Raw genomic sequence first — 25,768 nt, 5'->3', positions numbered from 1 at the left:
GAGGTCCCCACCTATAGGTGGTAGTGGTAGGGTGGTTGGGAGATGTTTCGTCCCAGTCCTTGAGTCTCAGGGACATACCTCTCCTCGAAACAACCATTTTTTGTGGTGGATGGTTCCTTATGGAACATTGGTATGTAACAAATTCTTCTGTATTTCTTCACAAATTTAAATTTGCTTGAATTTAGCTGGTTCAATGCACTCTTTTAAAGGTCAAATTTCATTTTTCTTTTAATTTTGTGATGTATATGCATTTAAAATATATTCCTTCTCAAGGATGAAGAAAAATTTCATGCTATAAATTACTAAATTTCAACTATTCAATGTTGCAGGTAAATTTAATGCTGACAAGCTTCCCAGAAAACGATTTTGGTCCAAATATTGATTTTCGAGAGTATTCATTCCTTGAGAATCCACGAGTTCCAAAGCAGGTTTGCTACTTTTAGCATTTCTGATTTGTCCCATATAAACAGGAGATTTCAATTGTGGCAAGAATGTAAAATTTTGAATTGATGGATGGTGCCCTTTTTCTTACTTAGGAAACACACTTATTCATAATTTTGCATCATAATACTCTATACAGCAATCACCACTTCAATTCTAGCTGCATGTTATCGTTTTTGTGGAAAATTCATCTGAAGTTTGTTTTCTAGAAAGTTCTGGTAGGGGTGTTTTATAGGCCTGTTAACGAGATAAAGCATGAATTTCAATGATGCATGGGAGAAATATAGTGTTAGGAAAGAAAGATAGATAGAGAGCAAGAAAGGATATTTGGAGAGAAATTATAACAAATGATTTATAAACATAAGTTTGCTTTAGGTTCAGAGGAAACCCTATTCTCTTGTTAAATTATTTATCCTCAATTGCACTCTTATATTGGCTAAGAAAAAAAATTTAAGGAATGGAAAATAGTTTACATGCGTAGAATGGTTGGAGAATATTAATAGAATTGCTGTCTAATATTTCATCTTCAAAAAATATTTATTAAGAGTGATTTTGAGAAAATAAAAAGATATATTATTAATACATGCACATTTTGGCGATTCTAAAATTTTAGAATATGTATGAAAATTTGGCAAATATTTTGTTGAAAATTTTCCAATATGCAAAGCTAAGATGTCAAAATCTCTAAACATCTTCCGTGATGACTATTTCCTTTGAAGCGCACATTAAACCTCCAAATGAACTATTTAAAATAATTTCTATATTTAATATTTACTAATAATTGACTAATGTAACCATAAGAAAGAGCGTGTCCAAGTAGGAAGGTGGAGCGATCATAATAATGATTACAGAAGTTCATATTTGATAGGGATAGGTTAACATTCTTTGTGGTTACATTATGATGGGTGAAAAAGAAAAGACAAGGCTGGGTGCTGGTTCCAGCTGAATGAAATATTAATCCCTTGGCCTTTACAATCAAACTGAATTGTTTGATATTGCAATTTTCTCCAAAGGATAAGGGATGGTGAATGAGTGTGATTACCAATTTACATATGTTACCCTGAGTTTCCGGGACGAGGACTGCAGGGGACAGGGGTATGCTTTTCTAGGACGCTGATTACTTTTGCGAATTTTGGGGATGGCAAAGGGGGCGGCTATATAAAATTAGGGAAAATTAAGATATACATGAAAAATTTAAAATATTCATATGAAAGCATGGGTAAAGCATGCACATATACATTATAGAACCTTAACATATAAGAACTAGCAGAGTTCTTATGCAAAATTTGTGTAAAATTGAGGGTCAAAGTCAAATTGCTTCTAGAATTCATTGTCAAAATTCACTATCAATATGCAGAATTTATGGGGACGTCCCCTAGGAGTCCCTTGTCCCTTGTCCCCGGGACGGGGATGCCTGAAAAAAAACCAGGGACACATCCTCAAATAACGTAACAATTTACCGAATAAAATACATCCACAACAAATAGCCTTTAATGATAATAAAATGATTAATGAGGGATTTTCAGTAATATTTTATGCTTATGATTCAAACTAGATGTATTTCCTTGCAACTGATGTTTTTAAAAAAGAGATTGTTGCTGGAATTATAGACATTACAACTAGACTTTTAGATGGTTGTTAGTGATTTTAATATTTTACACTAAGCACAATGCCAATAGGAGGATCACTACACTGTTACTACTACACAGTCATCATGGCTTGATCATTGATCCTCATAGTTAACTAAATATTCTAGTTGATTGGAAAGAATTCCTACATGCTAATCATGATGAGCTTATTAGGATCATATCTTTCCTAGTACAATAATTATAATGACTTCATCATTGAACCTCTTGGTTTACTAAAATGAATGTGTTTTCTCCAGTAAATCTTAAACATTTTATGGACATCTTCACTTAAATATTACTAGGACACCATTACCCAATCTTTATGCTCAATAATGGCCACACCTCATCTCATTTCAAAATTTTATGAGAAACATATGAGCTTAATTTTTTTCTCCTTATTTGTGATGGCTACCTTTTTTGAATAGTGTTTATTATTATTTGGCTAAAGTTTTAATTGTTTGTGATAATAGAAACTAATTGTGCATGCTAGATAAGGTGCAACAAACAATTTAGACAAGATATGGATTGTAGATGTAGCATACCAAATAATGCTTTAGAATTGAATGAATAATAAATGAGATTACTCTCATCTATATATGCACAAGGTCTCATTACCTTGTTTAATTCTCAAGCTATGACATTTTGTTATACTAAGGTTTTTAGGAAATAATGCAACAATGCCTTGTTACATTTAATGAATTTCCTACATAACCCATGAGAGAAAAGCATGCATACAAGCTTATAGAATCACCATTATGGAAAGATCAAATAGACAAGCCACAAGATAACGCAAGCCTTGGGAAAACCCTCATGAGGGAAAAACCTAGCCTCAAAAGCATCCATACTCCATATTGTTTGGTAATAAAGCAATAGAATGCACTTACGAAGTTACAATGAATACTCCTAAATCATCAAGCCCTCCAATGCATTCTCCATGTGTCTAAGCATGAATCCACACATACCCTGCCATGCTTCACATACGCGATCCTCCAAAGGACTCGATACAATGATAGCCCAAAATCACCAACCAACCTCAACCACTAAACATGTGCTTGCTTTTACAGAATCAAGCTCACACAAAGACAACCAAGTGGTAAAGTAAAACCATGTGCCACAAAACCTTGTGAATACTACCATTTGACAGATGTTTGTCTCTCTTAATGGTTCTAATAACTAGACTTTGAGGCCATGACTTAGGGATTGGACATCCATACTAAGTAGTTATATGATCATCATGAAAGCTCATTTCTCTATCAACCTGGGGCGTATACTTGAAATGGGTCAGCAAGGTATATGCACTAAATTCCTAATTGTAGTCATTCGGCTATGGAGAAAACATTTTCGAAAGTAAAGTGCATGGAAAAAGGAATGACTGAAATGCTTTAATAGAAACTACCTTGAATTCAGAAAAACAACAACTTAGTCCATAGCAAGTAGGCAGGAAACTACTCTGTCTACCTTGGCTGCAGTTTCAGTCACAAGATGATTTCCAGTGGCTGTAGAAACAATCAGCTGCCAAGACAACAAACTAAATACTGAAGGAAAATAACTGTTGAATACAAAGGGTGGAATTCTTACTAAGTGGGCCCCCTTAGCAAGTCTTCCCATAACTCAACTAAGTGCTGCAAACTAGAATATTATCTTATTAATCTAAAAACATCTGTTACATAGCATTTGCTAAAAACTATTCTGCAATAAAACTAAAGACTGAAAATTACAATAGTCGATGTTCACCATCCCTGAGAAGGGATATTTGAACTTATTTATAATTGTTGGAGTTATCTTTTATTAGCTAATAATTATTTATTTAATTATTAGTCTATTAAACTCTATGCTTAAGCTAAACTTAGGAATCTTATAATTCTTTAGGGCTTTCTCCTTTAGGGTTTCGAGTATCCTTTTATAAGGATTCTCTCTTTGTATTTTCATAACTACTATAATTATTGAATTGCATTCTTGTTGCACAATCAATATGACTCTTCTTTTTTGGATCTCTGAATTTTGGCCTCCATAGCTTTTTTGCTTCTCTCCTTCTGTGACAGGTTTGCATGCAGGTGATCTTTGGGAGCTGTAGAGTTGATTTTTCCTCAACTCCAATATGTTATCAGAGCACCAAATCTGTATGCCCTTGTTCTCTTCATGAGAATTTTTGGGCCTTGTTCTTCAGATTTGAATATTCGAGGGTTTGTGCAGTTGTTTTTTTCCATTTATGTAGGCAGCTGATTTTTTGGTACATTTTGGTGCCAAAAGAACCTCACGATTGGATTCAGGAGGTCAATTCCACGAATTTTGATATATAATTCCACGTATTTCGGTGATTGAGCCATGATTTTTTCATTGGCATGCTTTACGAGGCACACAAATCCGTACGGCTGTACCTGCAAATTTGTAATGTCCCCTTCCTTGTGATGTTGCATTCAATGGTCCATTGACCTATCCCAGAGACCAATAGGCTATCCGGAAAGGTGAATTAAGGGTTCCCATGTTCCATGGAGTTCCGACCAAACTTGTCAGGGGTGGAATGTGAACTTACTATTTTTAGTAAGTTAGGGTTTGGCTGTCAAGATGGTACAGAGTTGCTAAGCTCTCCAAGCTCTTTCTCTGGTTGTGAAGATAACGATTTTTGGAGCATTATTTCATGACTTACTATTTTTAGTAAGTAGCAGTTTGGGGCATTCTATTTTTGGCAGTCCTGGATTTGGTCCTGTCCCAGCACAATCCAGTGATCCTCATTGCTCAGCCTCATCTGGATTCCGTTAATAATCAGTACTGGAACAATCAGCAATTTAATTAAATATTATTCCTTATCTTAAGGTTATTATTTAATTATTTTATTACTTATTGATGCTATGGGAAATTGTGCAAAATATGATATGATATTTTTCCTAAGTCATGCCTGGGCGATTTATTTGGAGATCAAAAGGAGACTTCATTCTTTATATTTAAAAAAAAGTTTATAATGCCAAAAATCGTGGCCCATCTCCTTGGCGTGATTTTGACCTAGGAAAGTGGGCGCCACTTTGGGTCCACCATGAAATGAAATGCAATTGGAATGAGGCGAAATTGGGAGGTAGTTTCATTTGAATTTCAGATTGGAAAAGCTATATAAATAGAGGTTGGGCTCCTCATTTGGGTATCCAAAGAAAATATATCGTTATGCTGTTGGAATGACTTCAAAGTCCTAGACATTCTTCGAGGGTCAATACCTCCTAGATCCTTCCTTCCGGTTTCGAGTGTGAGACATCACTCCTAGCTGTGGTGCGTAGTTGTGAGCTTTTTGGTGATATTTGGGTGTGTTGGTGAAGATTTGTGTGCTGCTGGTTTTCTGGTGTGTGCCGGCTGAAAGTGTATTTTGCTCGAAGCTGCCTGTGTGTTGAATGCATCATTTTGGGTGAGGGCTCGTTGGAAGCGTAGCGGAGAGACAATAAGTTTCTTATATTGGCGTGGCATTTGGAGAATTCTCCAATTTTTAGTTGCAAATCGAACTATTCAGCGAAAATGCCATTTCCAGAATTGCATTGGGATGCGTGCATTGCTGTTGGTGCTCTTCAGTTGCAGTTTCGAGGTATTGTTTTGTTTGCTTATGTCATACGCTTCATTTGCTTATGATTTGGCATGATTCTATGGGGTTTTGAGTGAGTTACAAGCAATTTAGTGGGTTTCGGGATGGCTGGTTCTGCGTTTTCCTTGTATTTGATTTAAGAACAACAAATAGTATTATTGGTTAGAATGTGTTAGTGAATTCATAAGATATGTACTTCACTCTATCTCCTTTCACATTTCTATCATTGTAAGAATTGCTTCAGTAGTACTGACCAATTCATTCTATGTTGTATTTCTCGCTGAACAAGTGGAAAAGGATGGCTTAGCCGCCTGTATGTTTGTAATTCAGTTTTCTCCTCCCACTGAGCAAGTGGTTGAGTGATATTGTCCTCCCGCTGAGATATGCGGTTGAGTGATAGTTTCATTTAAAAATCCTCCCACTGCATAAGCGGTAGAGTGATTTGGTTCTATTATGCTTTGTTGCTTTGGCTGGTTTACTGCCAAGTTTGTGTTCTTCATCCCACTAAAAAGTGGAAGGGGTTGGCTTGCCGCCCAGTTTTGTAGTTGCTTTGTAATTTCCAGCAGATTAGAAAGCTAACGAACCCCTTGTCACCGTAGGCTCTCACCTTCCCACATTGGGGCTCTTGGTGATCAAAAAGTGGAAGGGTTACCTTTCAGTGGCATTGGAATTATATTTCCTAATTTTAACGGGTGCATTGTAATGTTGTTGTGCTTGAAATCCAAAAAAAAATAAGAGGGAATTTTACAGTGGTATCAGAGCTGGTTTTTGTTGCCAGCCTATGAAGTCAAGGTAAACAGAGTTCTCCATGAGTGACAGAGACGTCTGCTACTACAACAGAGAAAAGAGACGCCAATAGTATCAGATTCTTGCAGTGCCTCTTGAAGAGACTTTTTCAGAAGTCTTGAGAAATAGAGATAAGGAAGTTGATTCAGTGGACTCAGAAGATTCAATGGGGGAAAGACTTTTTGGACAGAGTGAAATAGCTATGGCTGTAGAGAAAACAGAGAAGAAATTTGACACTATGATGGACATGATGTCCCGGATGATAGCCACCTTGAGGCAGAGTGCTGGAGGAGGGCATAATCAAGATCCAAATCAGAATATGAGTGGTAATAATGGCAGTACTTCCAACAACTCCGGTGGTAATGGAAATGGCAGCAACAATGGCAGCCATGGTAATGGAATGCCTGTTGGATCGGTGACTAGGCCATTGCAACCTATTTTCCCTCCAAGGGAAACACCACCTCCTGAAGTGGAAGTTCCTGTAGTTGAGGAGATTCGGGCCAGCTTTGTGGAGTATGCAGCATTTCCCCAAGAGATTCAAAATGCTATGTCTCTTGACCAATACATGAATCAAAAGAAGAGAAGGGAAGAGAGATATGATAATTGTTACTCCACTCCCAGGGATTTTCAACAGGTCCTTGGGAAGGTCACTCTAGCACACTTTGATGGAAGCAGTGTGAGAACGGCTAGAGCTTGGGTGCAGAAGTTGGACAACTACTTGTCCTTGAGACCCATGCCCGAAGAAGAGGCCATCAAGTTCGCCACCTTACACCTAGATGGAGCTGCTCATGAATGGTGGTACCATGGGTTGACCACCCTTGGTCACAACTTGATCCATACCTATGTTGAATTCACCAACAAGTTGATAGAAAGATTTGATACCAAGGATCCGGAGGTGAAGTTTAGAGAGCTAGCACAACTCAAACAGCAGGGTTTTGTGGACACCTTCATAACTGAATTTCAGAATCTTTCAGTTATGGTTAGTAGTATCTCAGAGAAAAGACTGGTGGTCCTATTCACTGAAGGACTTGAAGAACCATTGAGAGGTTGGGTAAAAGCCTTTGACCCACCCACCTTGGTTGATGCAATCAAGAAGGCTAGAAGCATGGAGTTGGCTGCCCCTAAGTCTAAATTTCAGTCAAAGCCTTTCCCATTTCGTAAAGACAAGAAGAAATTTTCTAATCAGCCTAAGAAGTTCCCTCCCCGGATGGATGATGAGCTCTGTCAAGAACTTCGAAGGAAGAATTTGTGTTACTCATGCAAGGATCCTTGGGTTCCGGGTCATAGATGCCATGGAAAGGGTAATGCTCGGCAAATGGAAGCATATTCAGCTAATGGATTAGATTCTGAAAATTCAGAACAACAGCTTGATTCGGAGGAAAGTGAGTATGAAGAGGCTCCAAAAGGGTCTGAAAGTGATCAAGATGATAAGGGTATAGTTTCCCAACTCTCTAGCTTCCACAAGAATGAATCATTCAGAGTTCGAGGAGCATTGGGAGAGCACCGACTTGTTGCTCTAATTGATACAGGAGCAACTCACAACTTCATTGATGCTAGGATTGTTGCCAAGAGAGGTCTTATCACTAATGATGTTGAAGACTTCAAGGTCATGGTGGCTGATGGATCAATAATTTGTTGTAAACGGATGGTGTCAAACATGTCAATGAAGCTTGGTAATTATGAAGTCAAGGATGACTTCTATGTTGTCAATATTAGAGGGACCGATGATGTGGTCCTAGGCATTCAGTGGCTGCGATCTCTTGGTGAGATCACTTTAAACTTGCAAACCATGAAGTTAAAGTTCATGACTGAAGGGAAGAAGGTGGTTTAGGAATGTCTAATGCGGGTCCTCAGATTGTATCCTTGAAGAGGATGGAGAGGCTGATCCGTCATAACCAAGTAGAGTGGGCGGCAGAATGTGTGTTAATGCCATCAAACCCATTAGAAGACAAGGGCAGCTACACTACGAATATTCAAACTCTAATCACAGACAAGAGCAAGGTCTTTGGAAATCCGCCACGTAGAAGATCTCCTGAGTATATGGTCATGCCATCCCACTCATCTGAAGAAAGGAGAAGCTATCCTGAAGACATTCAGGCTTTGATTTCAAAGAGGAGCACGGTGTTTGAGACTCCACCCCTAGGTAGGCCGCCTGAGCGCGGTATTGAACACATCATTGAGTTGGAAGAGGGTATTAAGCCTATCATGATTACTCCTTACCGTTACCCAAAGAAGCAGAAGGATGAGATTGAGAAAGCCATTAAGGAGCTCCTAGACATGGGTTACATTAGGTCAAGCAAGAGCCCCTTTGCTTCGGCTGTTGTATTGGTGAAGAAGAAGGATGGGACCATGTGTATGTGCGTGGATTACCGAGCTTTAAATCAGAAAACCATCAAGAATGAACCCCATTCCGAGGATTGATGAGCTCATTGATGAGCTGCATGGTGTCGTGTACTTCTCCAAGATAGATCTCAGATCGGGCTACCATCAAATCTGAATGAGGGCTTCTGATGTGGAGAAGACTGCTTTCAGATGCCACTTTGGGCATTTCGAATTTCTAGTCACGCCTTTTGGTTTGACTAATGCTCCAGCCACATTTCAATTCTACATGAACAGAATCTTTTAGAAGTAGTTGAGGAAGTTTGTGCTCATATTCTTCGATGACATTCTCATCTTCAGTAAGTCTTGGGAGGAGCACTTACAACACTTAGATGAAATTCTTAGCATTCTGGAGTCTGAATCATTGTTTGCCAAAGAATCTAAGTGTGAGTTTGGAATGAGGGAGTTGCTCTACTTGGGGCACATCATCAGTGCAAAGGGTGTGAAGGTGGATCCTGAAAAGATTAGAGCTATCCTTGATTGGCCACCACCTGAGAACATAACTCATTTGAAAGGATTTTTGGGTCTATGCGGTTTTTACAGAAGGTTTGTGAAGGGTTATTCTCAGTTGGCTGCCCCTCTCACAGATCTCACTAAGAAAGGAGCCTTTGAGTTGTCTGCAAAGGCACAAACAGTGTTTGATTAGTTTAAGGAAATCATGAGCTCATGCCCGGTTTTGGCCTTACCAGATTTCACCAAGCCTTTTGAATTGCAATGTGATACATCAGGGGAAGGGGTTGGTGCAGTTCTTATGCAAGATAAGCACCCTATTGTCTTTGAAAGTAGAAAGCTGAGAGGGCCTGAAAGGCTATATTCAATCTATGACAAGGAGATGCTTGCCATAATGTATGCCCTTGCGAAATTCAGGCAGTACCTGGTGGGAAGTAGGTTCGTTGTTAAGACTGATCATAACAGTCTTAAGCATTTCATGCACCAAAAAGATTTGAATGAAAGACAACAAAAGTGGGTTAGTAAGCTTCAGGCTTATGACTTCGACATTGAGTATGTGAAAGGGAAGAACAACATAGTGGCAGATGCCCTTTCACGGAGATCCCATCTAAGCTCTATATGTGAGCTTACTGTTGATTGGAGGGACCTATTGCTTGCTGATTGTGCGAAAAATCAGTTTGCAACCAGCATTGTTGAAGGCACTTTTCATGATGAAAAGTACAGTTTGGTTGATGGATTGATTTTGTATAAGGGAAGGATCCTTCTTCTACCTGAATCGAAGTTGAAGGAGAAGGTCATGCAGACTTTTCACGACATTCCCCTTGCTAGCCACCAAGGTTTTTTCAAGACTTACAAGCAGATCCGAGAGAGATTCTCTATGAAAGGGTTGAAGAGAGATGTCTTGAAGTACATTAGGGAATGCCATAATTGTCAGAAGGATAAAGATGAACACACAGGACCCGTTGGTTTATTGCAACCATTGCTAATTCCCAGTCAAAAATGGGAAAGTGTCTCTATGGATTTCATCATTGGGTTGCCGAAAGCTAGTGGGAAGGATTGTATCTATGTAGTCGTGGATAGATTGACAAAATTTGCTCATTTTTTTGCCATCACTAGCTCATTTACAGCAGCTCAGGTTGCTGATTTGTTCTTCTGTGAGGTGTTTAGGCTACATGGGCTGTCTAAAAATATTGTGAGTGATAGGGACAGCCAGTTCCTAAGCTCCTTCTGGCAACAGATTTTCAGATTATGTGGTATTGTGCTAACCCCAAGCATGAGTTACCATCCCCAGACAGATGGACAAACAGAGATAGTAAATAAGTGGTTAGAGGGTTACTTGAGGAACTATGTTTCAGAACAGCAGAAGGCTTGGGTAAGATGGCTACATCTTGGTGAATACTGCTACATTTCTACTTATCACATGTCCATTAGGATGTCTCCTTTCATGGCACTTTACGGTTATGAGGCCCCTAGCTTTGTTGATTTGGTGTTTGGAGATAGTAGAGCACCTCAGGCTAGGGATATGGTTCACATAACTGACAGAAGTTGTATGTTGATCAGCAACGTATTGAGTGCTCATTTGAGGTTGATGATATGGTCTACCTAAGACTTCAGCCCTTCAGATAGTCTACTCTCAAGAAGAGTGGAGTGGAAAAACTCAAGCCACATTTTTATGGTCCATTCAAGGTCATCAGGAGAGTGGGAGTTGTGGCTTACGAGTTGGAGCTACCAGCGAGTAGCCGAGTACATAATGTCTTCCACGTGTCACGCCTCAAAAAGGCGCTTGGGCACAATGTGACAGTCTCTCTTGATTTGCCTCCTTTGGATGAAGAGGGAGAATTGGTGCTAGTCCTTGAAGCCATCCTTGATGTCAGGGAACGATTGTTGAGGAGGAGAACCATCCGAGAGTATTTAGTTAAGTGGAAGGACTTACTGGTGGAGCATGCTACTTGGGAGAATGAGGAGGTTTTACAACATCCTGGCTTGCGATTGCTTGAGGACAAGCAATTTTGGGAAGGGAGGATTGTAATGTCCCCTTCCTTGTGATGTTGCATTCAGTGGTCCATTGGCCTATCCTGGAGACCCCTAGGCTATGTGGAAAGGTGAATTAAGGGTTCCCTTGTTCTTTGGAGTTCCGACCAGACTTGTTAGGGGTGGAATGTGAACTTACTATTTTTAGTAAGTTAGGGTTTGGTTGTCAGGATGGTACAGAGTTGCTAAGCTCGCCAAGCTCTTTCTCTGGTTGCGAAGATAACAATTTTTGGAGCATTATTTCATGACTTCATATTTTTAGTAAGTAGCAGCTTGGGGCATTCTATTTTTGGTAGTGATCCTCATTGCTCAGCTTCATCTGGATTCCGTTAATAATCAGTACTGGAACTATAAGCAATTTAATTTAATATTATTCCTTATCTTAAGGTTATTATTTAATTATTTTATCACTTATTGATGCTATGGGAAATAGTGTAAAATATGATATTTTTCCTAAGTCATGCCTGGGCAATTTATTTGGAGATTAAAAGGAGACTTCATTCTTTATATTTAAAAAAAAGTTTATAATGCCAAAAATCGTGGCCCCTCTCCTTGGTGTGATTTTGACTTAGGAAAGTGGGCGCCACTTTGGGTCCACCATGAAATGAAATGCAATTGGAATGAGGCGAAATTGGGAGGCAGTTTCATTTGAATTTTAGATTGGAAAAGCTATATAAATAGAGGTTGGGCTCCTCATTTGGGTATCCAGAGAAAATATATTGTTATGCTGTCAGAATGACTCGAGACATTCTTCGAGGGTGAATACCTCCTAGATCCTTCCTTCTGGTTTTGAGTGTGAGACATCACTCCTAGCTGTGGTGCGTAGTTGTGAGCTTTTTGGTGGTTTTTTGGGTGTGTTGGTGAAGATTTGTGTGCTGCTGGTTTTCTGGTGTTGCTGGTGTGTGTCAGCTGAAAGTGTATTTTGCTCATAGCTGCCTGTGTGTTGAATGCATCATTTTGGGTGAGGGCTCATTGGAAGCGTATCGGAGAGACGATAAGTCTCCTATATTGGCATGGCATTTGGAGAACACTCCAATTTTTAGTTGCACATCGAACTATTAAGCGAAAACGTCATTTTCAGAATTGCATTGGGATGCGTGCATTGCTGTTGGTTCTCTTTAGTTGCAGTTTCGAGGTATTGTTTTGTTTTCTTATGTCATACGCTTCATTTGCTTCTGATTTGGCATGATTCTATGGGGTTTTGAGTGAGTTACAAGCAATTTAGTGGGTTTCGGGATGGCTGGTTTTGCGTTTTCCTTGTATTTGATTTAAGAACAGCAAGTAGTATTATTGGTTAGAATGTGTTAGTGAATTCATAAGATATGTACTTCACTCTATCTCCTTTCACATTTCTATCATTGTAAGAATTGCTTCAGTAGTACTGACCAATTCATTCTATGTTGTATTTCCCGCTGAATAAGTGGAAAAGGATGGCTTAGCCGCCTGTATGTTTGTAATTTAGTTTTGTCCTCCCACTGAGCAAGTGGTTGAGTGATATTGTCCTCCTGCTGAGATATGCGGTTGAGTGATAGTTTCATTTAAAAATCCTCCCGCTGCATAAGCGGTAGAGTGATTTGGTTCTATTATGTTTTGTTGCCTTGGTTGGTTTACTGCCAAGTTTGTGTTCTTCATCCCGCTGAAAAGTGGAAGAGGCTGGCTTGCCGCCCAGTTTTGTGATTGCATTGTAATTTCCAGCGGATTAGAAAGCTAACGAACCCCTTGTCACCGTATGCTCTCACCTTCCCACATTGGGCTCTTGGTGTTCAGAAAGTGGAAGGGTTACCTTTCAGTGGCATTGGAATTATATTTCCTAACTTTAACGGGTGCATCGTAATGTTGTTGTGCTTGAAATCCAAAAAACAATAAGAGGGAATTTTACAAAATGCGCAAGAAAATTTTCGCCAAAAAAAAAAAAAAAAAAATTTTTTTTTTTAACCCTCTTTATGCCATAAAAGAGGGTTTTTTTTCTTTTGGTCGTAACTTGGTCATATGGAGGCGTTTCTCGATAAATCTTATATCGTCGGAAAGCTCTTTCTGAGCTCTATCCAGATCTGTAGGTTTGAACTTTTGATTTTGCTTTTTTGATTGCGTTTTTTCCTGTCAAAGCCAAAGGTTCCTTTTTGCACTCCGGGAGACATAAGTTGAGCATCCGAACTCCGTTTTTCGAAAACTTTATATCGTTGAAAGCTTGTTCTGTGTTCTTTCCATTCATATGAGTTTTCTTTCCAGATTCTGCTCCAGGTATATTTTATTTAGTTTTTTGCTTTTCAGCACTCTGGTGAATATCTTAGATGTTTTAGGTCCCGGGATCTCTTTCTTTGAGTAAGATGTCTTGTCTTTGGCTGTTCTTTTTGTTTCCAGTCTTCTGTCTCTTCTGATCATTGTAGCATTTTATTTATGCAAACGCACCGAGATAAAGTGTCATCATGCATTGTATACTTAGGATCTTGCACATCTTGTGCCTTATTGTACATGCACTACTTATAAAGTGCCATGGGGGGTTGATGTTTGTCTTTTGTTTGCCATCTACCTTTGTCAAGTGAGTGTTCCTTCCACGACATTAGCCTCATGATGTGTGTCAAGTGAGTGTTCCTTCCACGACATTAGCCTCATGATGTGTGTCAAGTGAGTGTTCCTTCCATGAAACTGTACTTTCTCTGCACTTTCTATGTTCCTGGTTCTTCGTCATGCAGTTCTTGTTGGCTGTTCTTTTCAGTGTACTTGTCCCTCCCCTTTTTTCAGCATTATGGGGAGGTTTGTCCTGTTGGTTCTAATGCTTCCTTGGTTCGATTGATCAGCTCTTCAGGCTTTGGTGGTTCATGCCATCTGTATCTTCGAGTTCAGTTGTTTGCCTTTGTTTGCCATTTGATTCGAGTAGTGTCATTTGAGGGCACTCATGCAGATTACAGTCTTCTCTACCTAGTCATGTTCTATTTCAGTGGAGGTTCTTCAGATCAGCAGTTACTCTTCAACAGTGTTTGCAGCTATTTCATGCTTCAGTGGTGTTCTTCATTCTCTTTTTTTTTGTTCCTATCTTTTGGAACACTCTTGTTTGGAGGCTTCTTAGTCCTTCACTTGAGCTTTCATCTCTTCTTAGAGAGGAATTTTGTTCCCACTGGGTTTTCTCCTTTTTCTCTACTTTACAGAGATTTTATTGTACTTGGGTACCTCATCAGGCCCAGTTGTCGGGACCCATTGATGTTTTCCTGCATTTTTTACATGTTTTTTTAGTCCTTAGTTGTTTTTTAGCTACTCCCTAAGTTCATCTTAAGGGGGGGGTGTTGGAGTTATCTTTTATTAGCTAATAATTATTTATTTAATTATTAATCTATTATACTCTATGCTTAAGCTAAACTTAGAAATCTTATAATTCTTTAGGGTTTTCTCCTTTAGGGTTTCAAGTATCCTTTTATAAAGATTCTCTCTTTGTATTTTCATAACAATTGTAATTATTGAATTGCATTCTTGTTGCACAATCAATATGACTCCTCTTTTTTGGATCTCTGAATTTTGGCCTCCATAGCTTTTTTGCTTCTCTCCTTTTGTGACAGGGTTGCATGCAGGTGATCTTTGGGAGCTGTAGAGTTGATTTTTCCTCAACTCCAATAATAATAAAAGAACTCCTAACTAACTCTAACTTTTGGCAGGTCCACTCCCAAAACATTAGGAGGATGCCATTTATTACAACATAAGAAAGAGGACAGGGAGTTGCCCTTTGAATAGGAAACTGTCAAGTTGTAGGAAATCTAGCATAACTATTCCTCTTAGATTTATTCTCCTTCAAATGTGAATACTGAAGTTTCATAATTGCACTCTTTGATCTGTAGATAACCGACTGTTGATTCCTTCAATACTCATCTTGTTGAGACTTTGTCTTCAACCAACTAACTAGCATGAAGTTCCATGTTGTGAATCTTTGAGCATTTCATGTTCTTCATTAACTCCTGCATCATGCCATTAGTGTGTACAAAACAAAGGTATATCAATTCCATTATCAGAATAACATTTATCTAACTACATGCAAGATCAATATGGATAAATCACATAGCATGGCCACCACTTCATCATTAATCATAATTTTAACCAAAAGGAATATATATAAGGGTAAGTTCATGCCATTTTGTCAAGTTCATGAAAATATAACAGGATCATTGTTTAATAGAGTTTTAGAACTTAGACAATATTTAGACCTTTATCAAAACCTAGTAAAAGTATAGAAAACATAGACAAAACTGAGCCATTATTTGAGCTCATCATTCCTCCCAACCTAAATTCATGTTGGTCCTCCGGTAGGCACAATGTTCTGCATTTTAGCTTGCAACCTGCAATCACCAGGAATAACTTGACCTGATCCTTTATTAGAAAGGCTCCAATAGAATCCTTTGTTTTTCTCCAGTCTGTCCCATCTGGCTTTTTCTGTTGCTTCATCAAAAACATTCCCATACTGCCTGCAATCCGGAATTGGCCATAGGAGCATTGGCGGCTGAAAAATGAGAGGAAGCCAATTATTCTGTTTTGATCAGCCTAGATGTATGTACAATGGTGCTCTTCTAACAACTGCATAATAATTTTGGAGGGAATGTGGTTCTACCTGCTACAATTCCTCTATTGAACTTTTCCATCTTTGTGCCAAATATCCCATTACTGTTTGTCTTGCAATAGAACTCATATGCTCAAACTCTTGGAATATCTGCTCTCTCAAGGCTAAGATTTGAGATTTTTTTTGCCAATCAAAGTAGAGGCGTCTTGGATTTATCGCTTCAACCCTTAAGGGTAGGGGAATCCGAAGTTCTTCTTCCTTATATGCTCTAAATTGTCCTCCCCAATTATTTCATTTTGTATCCAGGACATGAGAGGTCTGATATGAACATCACCAATATACAACAAAGGATTCCAATCATTGCCATTAGGAATTGCATAATTGTGAAGATAAAACTCACAAAGCAAATTTTTAGTTGCTGCAGGAGAGGATTGATACATCTGATAAAACTCTTGAGGAGTTTCAATAGAATAATCTGTCTGAAATAATTCTTGACAATTTGAAAGAGAGATTGAGTTCTTTAAGATACATGGCATACACTCGGGGTGGTGTTCTGTATCCTACAATATGTGGTATCATGGTTACTACATTATCCACTTTATTTTGTAATGCAACAATTTCCTTATTTTTCTTCTCAACCTCTTCATCCTTTTGACTAATTATTTCTTGCAACTTGAGTTTTTCTTTATTCCATTCTTCTTCTTTTTCTATCATATCCTTATATAAATCCAAAGCTACAAACATCCATGAGAAATGAGTGGGTGTCTTTCAACATAGGGCCTTTTCCGAACTAATTCTCCTTTTTCCTTGTTTGGCTCTTGCTCGGCCATCTACTCTACTGCAACAACTAATCCAGCAAGGCCACTCAAACTTATATTCTCTTGAAGTTGTTCTTCCTCCATTACTAGGCCCTGTTGTTCTTGCGATAAATCTCTCATTTCCTCATCTTGTGCCACCTCTTCTTCTCTTTCTTCTGCACTAGGGGTAGAGTGCTCAGACCTTGAAGAGTCAATTTGAATATTTATTCTAGGCTCACTATGTCTAATTTTCGTAGGTTTCTCTCTAAGCCTATGGCTTATTCTTTGCGGTGTCTTCTCAACTGTTTTGGAGGGTTTGGCATGTTTAGGTCTTTTAACAAATGTACCAGCCTGAGTAGTGGTGGTAGGCGACTTTTCCTCTTCATTTTTCCTTTTTCTAGGGCTCAGGGTTTCCTTTTCTATCTTCTATTTTTGTGTCCTTTCCCCTGTCGCTTCATCTTTCTTTGCTTTACCTTTCTCCTTTTGAACAACCACCCTAGTCCTTTTTGGAGTTTCAGTTTGAACATTGACATTTGGGTCTATTGAAAATTTAATTGTATCACTAGATGAAGGTTCTGCTATAGGAGAGTCTATAGTAGAGGCAACCCTAGATGTTGAAGCTCCTGGGGTTATTTTAACAGTTTCCTTTGTTGCCCTAGCCCTTGATTTTGAAGATTGACCCCTACTTCTAGCATTAGTGACTTAAAATTTCTTTACTGCCACAAATTCATCCCAAGTCATCTAGGAGACATCTTGTAAAGACCTTTCCACAAGCAATTTGATCAAACAATGATGAGAGACAGAGTTTGACCTACCTTTCTGTGTTTCAGTTGCCATGATTGAGAGCAAATTGTACAAGACATTTGACACATTCATTCTTCGACCATGTCTCATGTGGCTCAGCAGTTTGAAATGAAGAGAATGGAGGCAGGATTGTCTACCCTCACATGTAAGATATTTGATCATGTACACTACTACTTATTTCCATTTTTCTGGCAAAGAAAGTCTCATAGTCCCATGTTTGTCCACATTAAGAGGAGGGTCACGAGGTCTGGAGAACTCTACCCTAGCAGACCTAGCATCTTTAGACTCGGGGTATTTTTCTCCTTCCATCGGGAGCCCCGAGACCTCTTCTATTCATTCTTCTATAGCAATTACATTCAGTCCTTTCACCATTGCTTCACCATTGGAAAAGGTTTGAGCAATTTCTAAAGCAATGCCATTGTCAAACCCGTTAAGCTTCAAGAAATAATCCATCTAGCCACATTGTCTGAATTTTGGCTCACAAAGGTGATCCTGCAGTAGTATGGTATGAGTTGTAGGCTCATTCCTGATAAGGGACCCTCCCATAGTTTACCTTTAGCTGTATCCTTAAGATTTCTTGAAAATATTGTTGTGAAAATTACAAATGTTTCCTGCAACTTCCGATCTTTCGCCAAGACAAAACCCTTTAAATTTGTATTTCCTGGCTTATCACATAATAATGACAATTAAATTCATTGAAGAAGGCTATTATGACTTAAAATGTTGGCGGCGTCAATATAGCTAGGCTCAAGCGTGCAACTTTAAAAGAGAGGTGATGTCACTTAATACGAACTATCACAAATGACATAATGGCATATTTCAAAAAGATTTTATGACTAAAGATTTTATAACGTGGATGACATAGATGCCACATAATGACACATGTATCGTAGAATGACACAAGCATACCTTTCCCTACCAACCCAAATTTTGACAGGTGTCCACACATGTCATGCAGGAAAGCGAAAAAGAATGTGCTATGTGAAGTATTCATATTAATTAAACTGTAGTAAAATAAATGCATCTGAAAGAAATAATATACGCAACTTGTTAAGTACATACCTGGAGCGTGTAGAATGCAAAAGATCCTATCATGCTGGAAGTAATTGCAATACTGAATTTGTAAACTGGCTGAAAAAGCGAAGTGGAAGGAAGTGGAGTGAATGTGGAAGATAAGAACATGAAATGGAATATTGACGGAGAAGGTACCAAACTATAGTATAATAATGAATATGATAATGTATTTATTGACGGAGAATGATAATGAATATGATAATGTATTTATTGACGGATAATGTATTTATAGTATATAGGTTGTTGGTGCACATATAATGTGAGTTTTGTGCCACAAAAAATTGGCTGCACAATGTCCAAGTCATTCAAAGTCTTTTCAAGGAACTTGCTAAATCATTGTGTAGATATTTAAAAGGGACTAAATGTTGGATTGTTATTACTTATGAAGTAGAATTTTTGTATTCTAGGTGAGGAAGAATTGCAAAGGATGGTGACACTTGAGAATGTTTGTGTGTATGAGAGCATGCAAGTCAGTTTGCATCATCTGAAAAGCCTTGGAATCCACAAATTCGATATGGTAGCTAGTCTTGCTTTGCTTATGAATCAACTTCTAGATGAAGCTACTGCTCTTGCAGTTGTATCACATATTGAGAGGGAACTTTGGATACCATCTAGGAATTTAATCTATAACTTTGTTGCCTCCACCATGGAGGGTCACCAGTCCACCAGTTTTCAGAGCTCTAAGGATGTCTTCTACTACACCTAGAACTTCTTGCTGAATTATTTCTTTTGTTGTTGATTTAGTCAGAATGGGCTACAATTTTTCTTAAAAAGGACGATAATGTATACTGTTGATTTACCAATGTTCTTTTTTGGCTGACCCATTATGTTTTGTCTTGTTAGCATTAGGCAATTGTATTCTAGGTGAGGAAGAATTACAAAGGATGGTGACACTTGAGAATGTTCGTATGTATGAGAGCATGCAAGTCAGTTTGCATCATCTGGAAAGCCTTGGAATCCACAAATTCACTATGGCAGCTAGTTTTGCTTCGCTTATGAATCAACTTCTAGATGAAGCTACTGCTCTTGCTCTTGTATCACATATTGAGAGGGAACTTTGGATACCATATAGGAATTTAATCTATAAATTTGTCGCTTCCACTATGGAGGGTCACCAGTTCACCAGCTTTCAGAGCTCTAAGGATGTCTTTTACTACACCTAAACTTCTTGCTGAGTTGTTTCTTTTCTTGTTAATGTTGTCAGAATGGGCTACAGTTTTTCTTAAGAAGGACAATAATGTATACTGTTGATTTACCAATGTTTTTTTGTTGTTGATCCATTATGTGTTGTCTTGTCAGCATTAGGCAATAATGTAACTTCTTGTATTTGGTTGTTGATGGTTGTATTGTCATTTGAGAAGCAACTTTATGTTAGGGAAGGTATGTTGATTTTGGACCTCCCTGTACTGAACAATTGTAAAGGCTGCCTATACGAATAGATTTGCTTATTTTGTATTTATTGTGTTCATTGTTACTACTGTTATTGTTTGTATTGCTGCAATCTAGTAGTGTAGGATCAGTAGCAAACAATAAATAGTGCTAACCATCCCATCTTCTAGGATAACATAGCCATTATGAATAATAGAAAGAGCTGAATTGTCCACTAGATAAAATCAGAATTGCATGAAAATGGATACAGTGTTAGATACAGATCGGATGAAATTTCACAATCTCCTGATTCCCAAAATAGGTTTGGAACTGGGAATTCTTAATGCCATCAAGGATATCAGAAATTACCAGATGTTCATTCAATATCTGCTTCTTATTGCCACCCTTCAAAAATGTACAAATTTTTTTTCATGCTAGTGCATCAGAATGGAGTTCAATCACCCGAGGGCTTCCCTATTCTCTCCATCGGACCCAAGAGAGAGGCGATGAGGAACAGGGGGGGATCACAGGCATTTGTTTATTCCCGACAGCCTATCGACTCCTTCAATGACCCGCTATTGATCCCGAAAGCATTCATTCTCTCCTCGCATCTTTATCTGGTCATCGAATAGAGGCCGGGATCGATCAAGAAATATTAGCCATTTATTTCTGCCTGCCTTTATGCATGCCCAACCCCTGATGTCTTTATGTCTTCTCCGGCCCGGGGACCAACCAAAGGCTGTCACTGCTGCATCAAACATTCCCCCGGCCCAGCGGGAGGCAATAACCCCAGGGGCAGGGGAGCGGGAACCCAACCAGCTGTAGTGGATCCAGTGCTTCAAATCCCATCCTAGGGACCCGAGAAGTGAGTCAATCGGGTCGGAGCAAATGCCCTCTATTGCCAACCCAACCTTGAGTGGTAGCTTCTTCTCCACAGCCTTTGGTCCATGGCCAATCTACCGTACGAATCTCTCTCTGTCGGTGAGGTGCCGCCCCGTCTCCTCCCGCCCACCCACCCCAACCTCCGTAGGGCCCTTACCCTTCAAATAGTAGGGGTAGGGCCTATATAATTTGAGGGGCATTATCGTCTCCTGGTCCCACTCACTTCTCTTTTCCGTCCGGAGGCAATGCCTTTAATGGATGCGAGGGATGGAACCTTTTCTCTCTATTACTGCCTTACCCGCTAACCTAGAAATTATCTAAAAAAAGGGCCCGACCCTTGGTGAAAGATATGCCCTGGGTACACAAGGGAGAGTTCGGACCACTGGGTAGGGAACCGGGGAAAGGCAATAATGCGGTAGGGGAAACGGCCTCTCACGCTGTCCCCTCTCGCCCTACAATGGCAATAGGCGGTTGGGTTTGCCCCGATGAACCCTGGGCACCTGAACCCGTTGATGAAGAAAGAATCCCCACCACCCGACATGGATCGATGGACCACCCCTCCATCCATCGCCAGGAAGAGGGAAAGAAAAGTGGATGCGTAGGGGTTGGCCCCTACTATTCTATGGGCGATCGAGTCCCTTGTCGCCGTGACGACCTCTCTTGCCGAGTTCAAGAAATGGGATTAGTCAGCTGGAGAGAATATTATTCAACGATTCCCCTCCCCGGGTTAGCAATGAAATCCTTACCTGGACGGTAAGGACGACGAATGAGGAACTAAAGACTTGCTATGAGCAGGCAACCATGGACCCCCAGTTAAGTCATTAGAAAGGTCATGAATCCCTCCATTTCCCCGATCGGCTACTGCCAGCTCTGCTTCATCGACCGCCTCTCTGTCTCCCGTGAATCGGATACGTTCTCTCCCCCATTCAGGCACCCACCTCCCATTCGACGCTTGGACCCGTGAAGTGGTTATTCCATAGAGTGGGATTGAATATGGATCGATGTACGGGGATGCATGCCTACCGCATCGCCCTACTATTCTAATGGGCGACGCCCTATTATTTTCAGGGCTTCTCTCTCCATTGGCCCTACGGCAGTGAAGGTTAGTCTCAGTGGGGCCTGATGCCTCAACAATTGATCTGGGCGTAGCGAACCAACCTCCGCCTAGCTCTATCCGTCATACTGGAGTTGGAGTAGCTCTATCCGTCACGATCACGATGTGCTAGCCACCTATCTTACTCCTCTCCAAGCTGTAACATGCATGAAGGAACGAACCGGTAACTGGATGGAAGGCCCCTACTATTCTAAGGCAATCCTATCTCGGGCTAACTACCTTCCGAACCCCTAGGCAATAAAGTTTATATCCCCCCGGGCATTTCCATCCGGGGGTGTAAGGGTGGCTGCTCCATCGGGGGCTCTGTATTTCTCGCTCGGTCTTGTTGCCCATTTCTTTATTGAGGGCCTGCTCTCTAGCCCTCAACGGCATCTGGTCCTCGGCCCTACAATTCTATGGGGAGCCTTGCTTGCTTTCCCCTACAATTCTATGGGGCCTTGCTTGCTTTCCTTCCATCCTTGCTCCCTAGGGCTGGCCCCCCCCCCTCTCAATTCTATGGCTCTATGGGCAGATTCAATTGTGGGTGGGAGGAGGCTATGGGGAGCGCATCCATAGAATAGTAGGGCCCCCATTGATCAGTCCCATAGAATTGTAGGGCGAGCAGTGAATTAATTAATTAATTAATTAATCTGCAATTATAGTTGCTAGAATCGAGCTAAAAGAAACTCGCCCGGCTGGTACTGATTAATCAAGAGGGCCCCCCTACTATTTGCCTTCTAACATTCATTGCTAGCGAGCTGATTAATTAACCGGTAGCCGGGTTCAGTTGTTTGTTTGCTTCTCGGTTCAATGCCTCGACATCCTGTGGTTGCGGTGGTATATAGGGAGTGGTCCACATACGAGAGAGAGAAAAGGCATAGTTTAGACACTCGACTGTAAGGCCCCCGAAGCCATGATCGACTCCTCATGAAACAATCAATACCAGTTTCTTTATAGTTAATGGAAGTTCCGCCCTACTGTTCTAAAGGCGGGTGGGAGGGGTGGGGGGGCCCCCCTGGGAGGTAGATTAGTTTAGGGAGGCCCTACGGGCCAAAAATGAACTGGGGAACTTTTGAATGACTATATTGATTCCAGAGATGCCAAGATCCCGCCCGAGATTACCGGTAGCGGATTGAACCTAACGCTGAATTGACGAGTACATGAATTGACCAGTTGACCGCTCCGCTCCCGACTGGCCGCCTTTAGGCTAACTATTAATAGTGCATAGTGCCATCCATCTATAGCCCAATTGAATGATTGGGGATAGGGCTTGTTCCATTCCGTCCGTTCGGCCTGGCCATCTATATATCGTGTAGATCAGAATGACAGTTAGAGTTCCTCGATGCCCCTATGGGGGGGAGGGAGGGAATAGTTATTGAATGGTAGACATGACCAATCCCTATGAACCGTGGTGATTCCCCTCCCCTAATCGTTTTGGGTAACCAATAACCCGCCCACCTATCCCCTTCAAATAAACGGAACTTAATTGGATGTGGCCGTACGTGGTGATCCATCCAGTCAATCCCCTATTGGAGAGAGAAAGATGGGGATAGGGGCCCCATATATAGTTCCGGGGCTGAGAACCTTCTCTCTTATCCGGGGTGCCCGGCTGCACTGTCTAGTCAAAGTGGCTCTGCCACAACGAAGAAATAGGGGGCCCGCATTCGTTGTTACTCTGCATCATTCGATTCCCCCCGAACAAATAAAAAGGCTCGGCTATAAGGTTTTGATGGGGAATCGAGCATTCTGCTGGTACCAAAATTGATTTATAAAAGCCAAGTTTTTACATATATGAACCAACCTGGTCAATGCTTGGCCACCATATTACTTGATCCAACAAAGGATCTAATTTGTATGATATGTAGGTAGCTGAATCGAGCTGCCCAAAGCTTTAGCCATCTTATTACTTGAGTAATGAAAAATACACATGGCAGACGTTGAGGACAGTAAATGTTCAGGCAGATTTTATTTTCTTGCCTATTGCTCAATGAAATTGTCTTAGTTTATCCTTGTCAGTTTCCTTATTTCTCTCAATTTGTTTGAGGGGAGGAATCTGCCATAGAGAAACAAAATATTTAATAGAATTTTTTTCTCATATTGTTTTCTCCATGTTGACATTATGCTATGGTTTCCAACCCCTCCTTGTTTATAACATTTATGGAAATTTTTCTTTTCTCAATATGACAGGTTAAGGAGTCAAAGCTGAAAGTTGAAATGTGTGATGAAGAGGGCATTGATGGATGTATTATGAGCACCACTAAAGAACAAACCGAAGTTCTCAAGCTACCCAGAAATAAGTCAGAAAAACAGGTTTTAATTTTCTCCAATACAGAATTAAACAGAAGTTTTAGTTATTCTTCAATAGTAAGCGAAGCATACTTTTAGCATAACCAATGGTTGCTTGCCTCTTCCGTAGAAAACTTTGTATATTCCCCATGTTTCATAGCTGCCAAATGCATGAGCATTAGTTTTTACTTCTGAATTCTGTGGGTCAGAGTTTTCTAGTTCTTAATTGGAAATTCATTGTTGTGATTGCAGGTTAAAGCAGCATTGTTGCCATATAAGGACGTAAAAGTTTTAGAATTTTCTTCTATGAATAATGCACTTGGTGCTTTCTCAAATAAAGTATGACAGATGCTTATGTATCTTTGCTGATATTTTAAGTCTTTCTTAGTATAATTTCCTTATTTCTTGCCCCTAATGCTTTTATATTTCTGTTATTTTCATAGGCTAAAGAAATGAAGTTCAGGAATAGGGTCAAAAGATATGTGGGAATTTGGTGCTGTCTTGAAAGGTTACAGCGTGGTCATATATGGTATGACATGTACTGGGATGAGAAACCTGGCTGGAAACCAAGACCTCCTGCAACCCAAGAAGAAGACCACCCTCAGTGGTGAGGCAAATAAGGTCCTTTTGTTAAGGCTTTCATAAAGTTTTTGAAATTTACTCAGTCCGGTTTCAAAGATTCTATATATATGCGATCTTCAAGTATATTTGACAACACTGGAGCAGACACAGAGCAATTCAAGATTTATTCTGAATGAATCTTTCCATGAATCACTTCTCTGCAAATCAATTTTATAAGCTTTATCATGGCCTCAAAATTTTCTGAGTGTATTATAGGAATCTCCAAATGGTGGACACCATAGAGCAAACAACAACCTTTTTGCAATCAACCTCCTACTTTCTCATTATCACTAACAAACTTCGGAATGTGAATCATTTGTGGAACAAAGCAATCCTTGACAAGATGACCTAGGTATGAATCTCTTTATGTAGCAATAATTCTTGGCTAACTATAGGCATGGCCATTGCGAATCACTCATATGAGGTATTTGATACAGTTACACAAAACTATGGAGGAAATGCTAAGTGTACTATGGCATTCCGCTCCTGCTATTTGCTGGTAGGTGCGTTGCAACTATGAAGATGTACTTTGGAAAATGTTTTGACATTTTAATTTTGAAGATATCTGTTTCATTTTGGTCAATCTATTGCTGAAATCTACTGTTGGCCTTGGTAATATCATAATTAGGGAAATAATATATCTGTAAAAATTTTGGGCAAATATCTATATATCTGTGTGCAAATGATAAATGAGGACAATATTGAAAACATTTTATAATGACTACATGATACTGTATTCTGGTTTAGATAAATGCAAATAAATGTACAAACAAGCAGAATTGCTAAGAATTAAAAACCTATATTAGTCCCGTCGACAATATTTCAAGGCTTCAAAAGCTTTTGAAGCCCTACTAAAAATATGATTTTAAGTTTTTGAGGATGACCAAAGTTTGCAAAACGAGTGACATAAGATCCCTTAGAATTTATCTTAAAATGTAGGAATAAGTTCCAAGTAACTAATATTTATTTTTAACTACTTTATTCTACAGTGAATAAAAATCTTGAACTTCAAAGCATCAAATTCAT

The 25,768-nt window shown here is 39.7% G+C and overlaps 1 protein-coding gene across 1 annotated transcript in view; it reads left to right on the top strand.

Moving 5' to 3' along the window:
• LOC131051031 (arabinosyltransferase XEG113) overlaps nt 1-25,325 on the top strand; it is a 142,858-nt gene extending 117,533 nt beyond the window's left edge. The window contains exons 10-13 of the mRNA XM_057985377.2: nt 330-428; nt 24,023-24,145; nt 24,374-24,460; nt 24,565-25,325. Of these exons, the coding sequence (XP_057841360.1) occupies nt 330-428; nt 24,023-24,145; nt 24,374-24,460; nt 24,565-24,732 (477 nt within the window). The 3' untranslated portion in view covers nt 24,733-25,325. The remainder of the gene's footprint in view (nt 1-329; nt 429-24,022; nt 24,146-24,373; nt 24,461-24,564) is intronic.
• The last annotated feature ends 443 nt before the right edge of the window (nt 25,326-25,768 follow it).

Source organism: Cryptomeria japonica, chromosome 2 (genome assembly GCF_030272615.1).
Source record: "Cryptomeria japonica chromosome 2, Sugi_1.0, whole genome shotgun sequence".
Lineage (NCBI taxonomy): Eukaryota > Viridiplantae > Streptophyta > Pinopsida > Cupressales > Cupressaceae > Cryptomeria > Cryptomeria japonica.
This window is presented reverse-complemented; position numbering and strand designations above follow the sequence as displayed.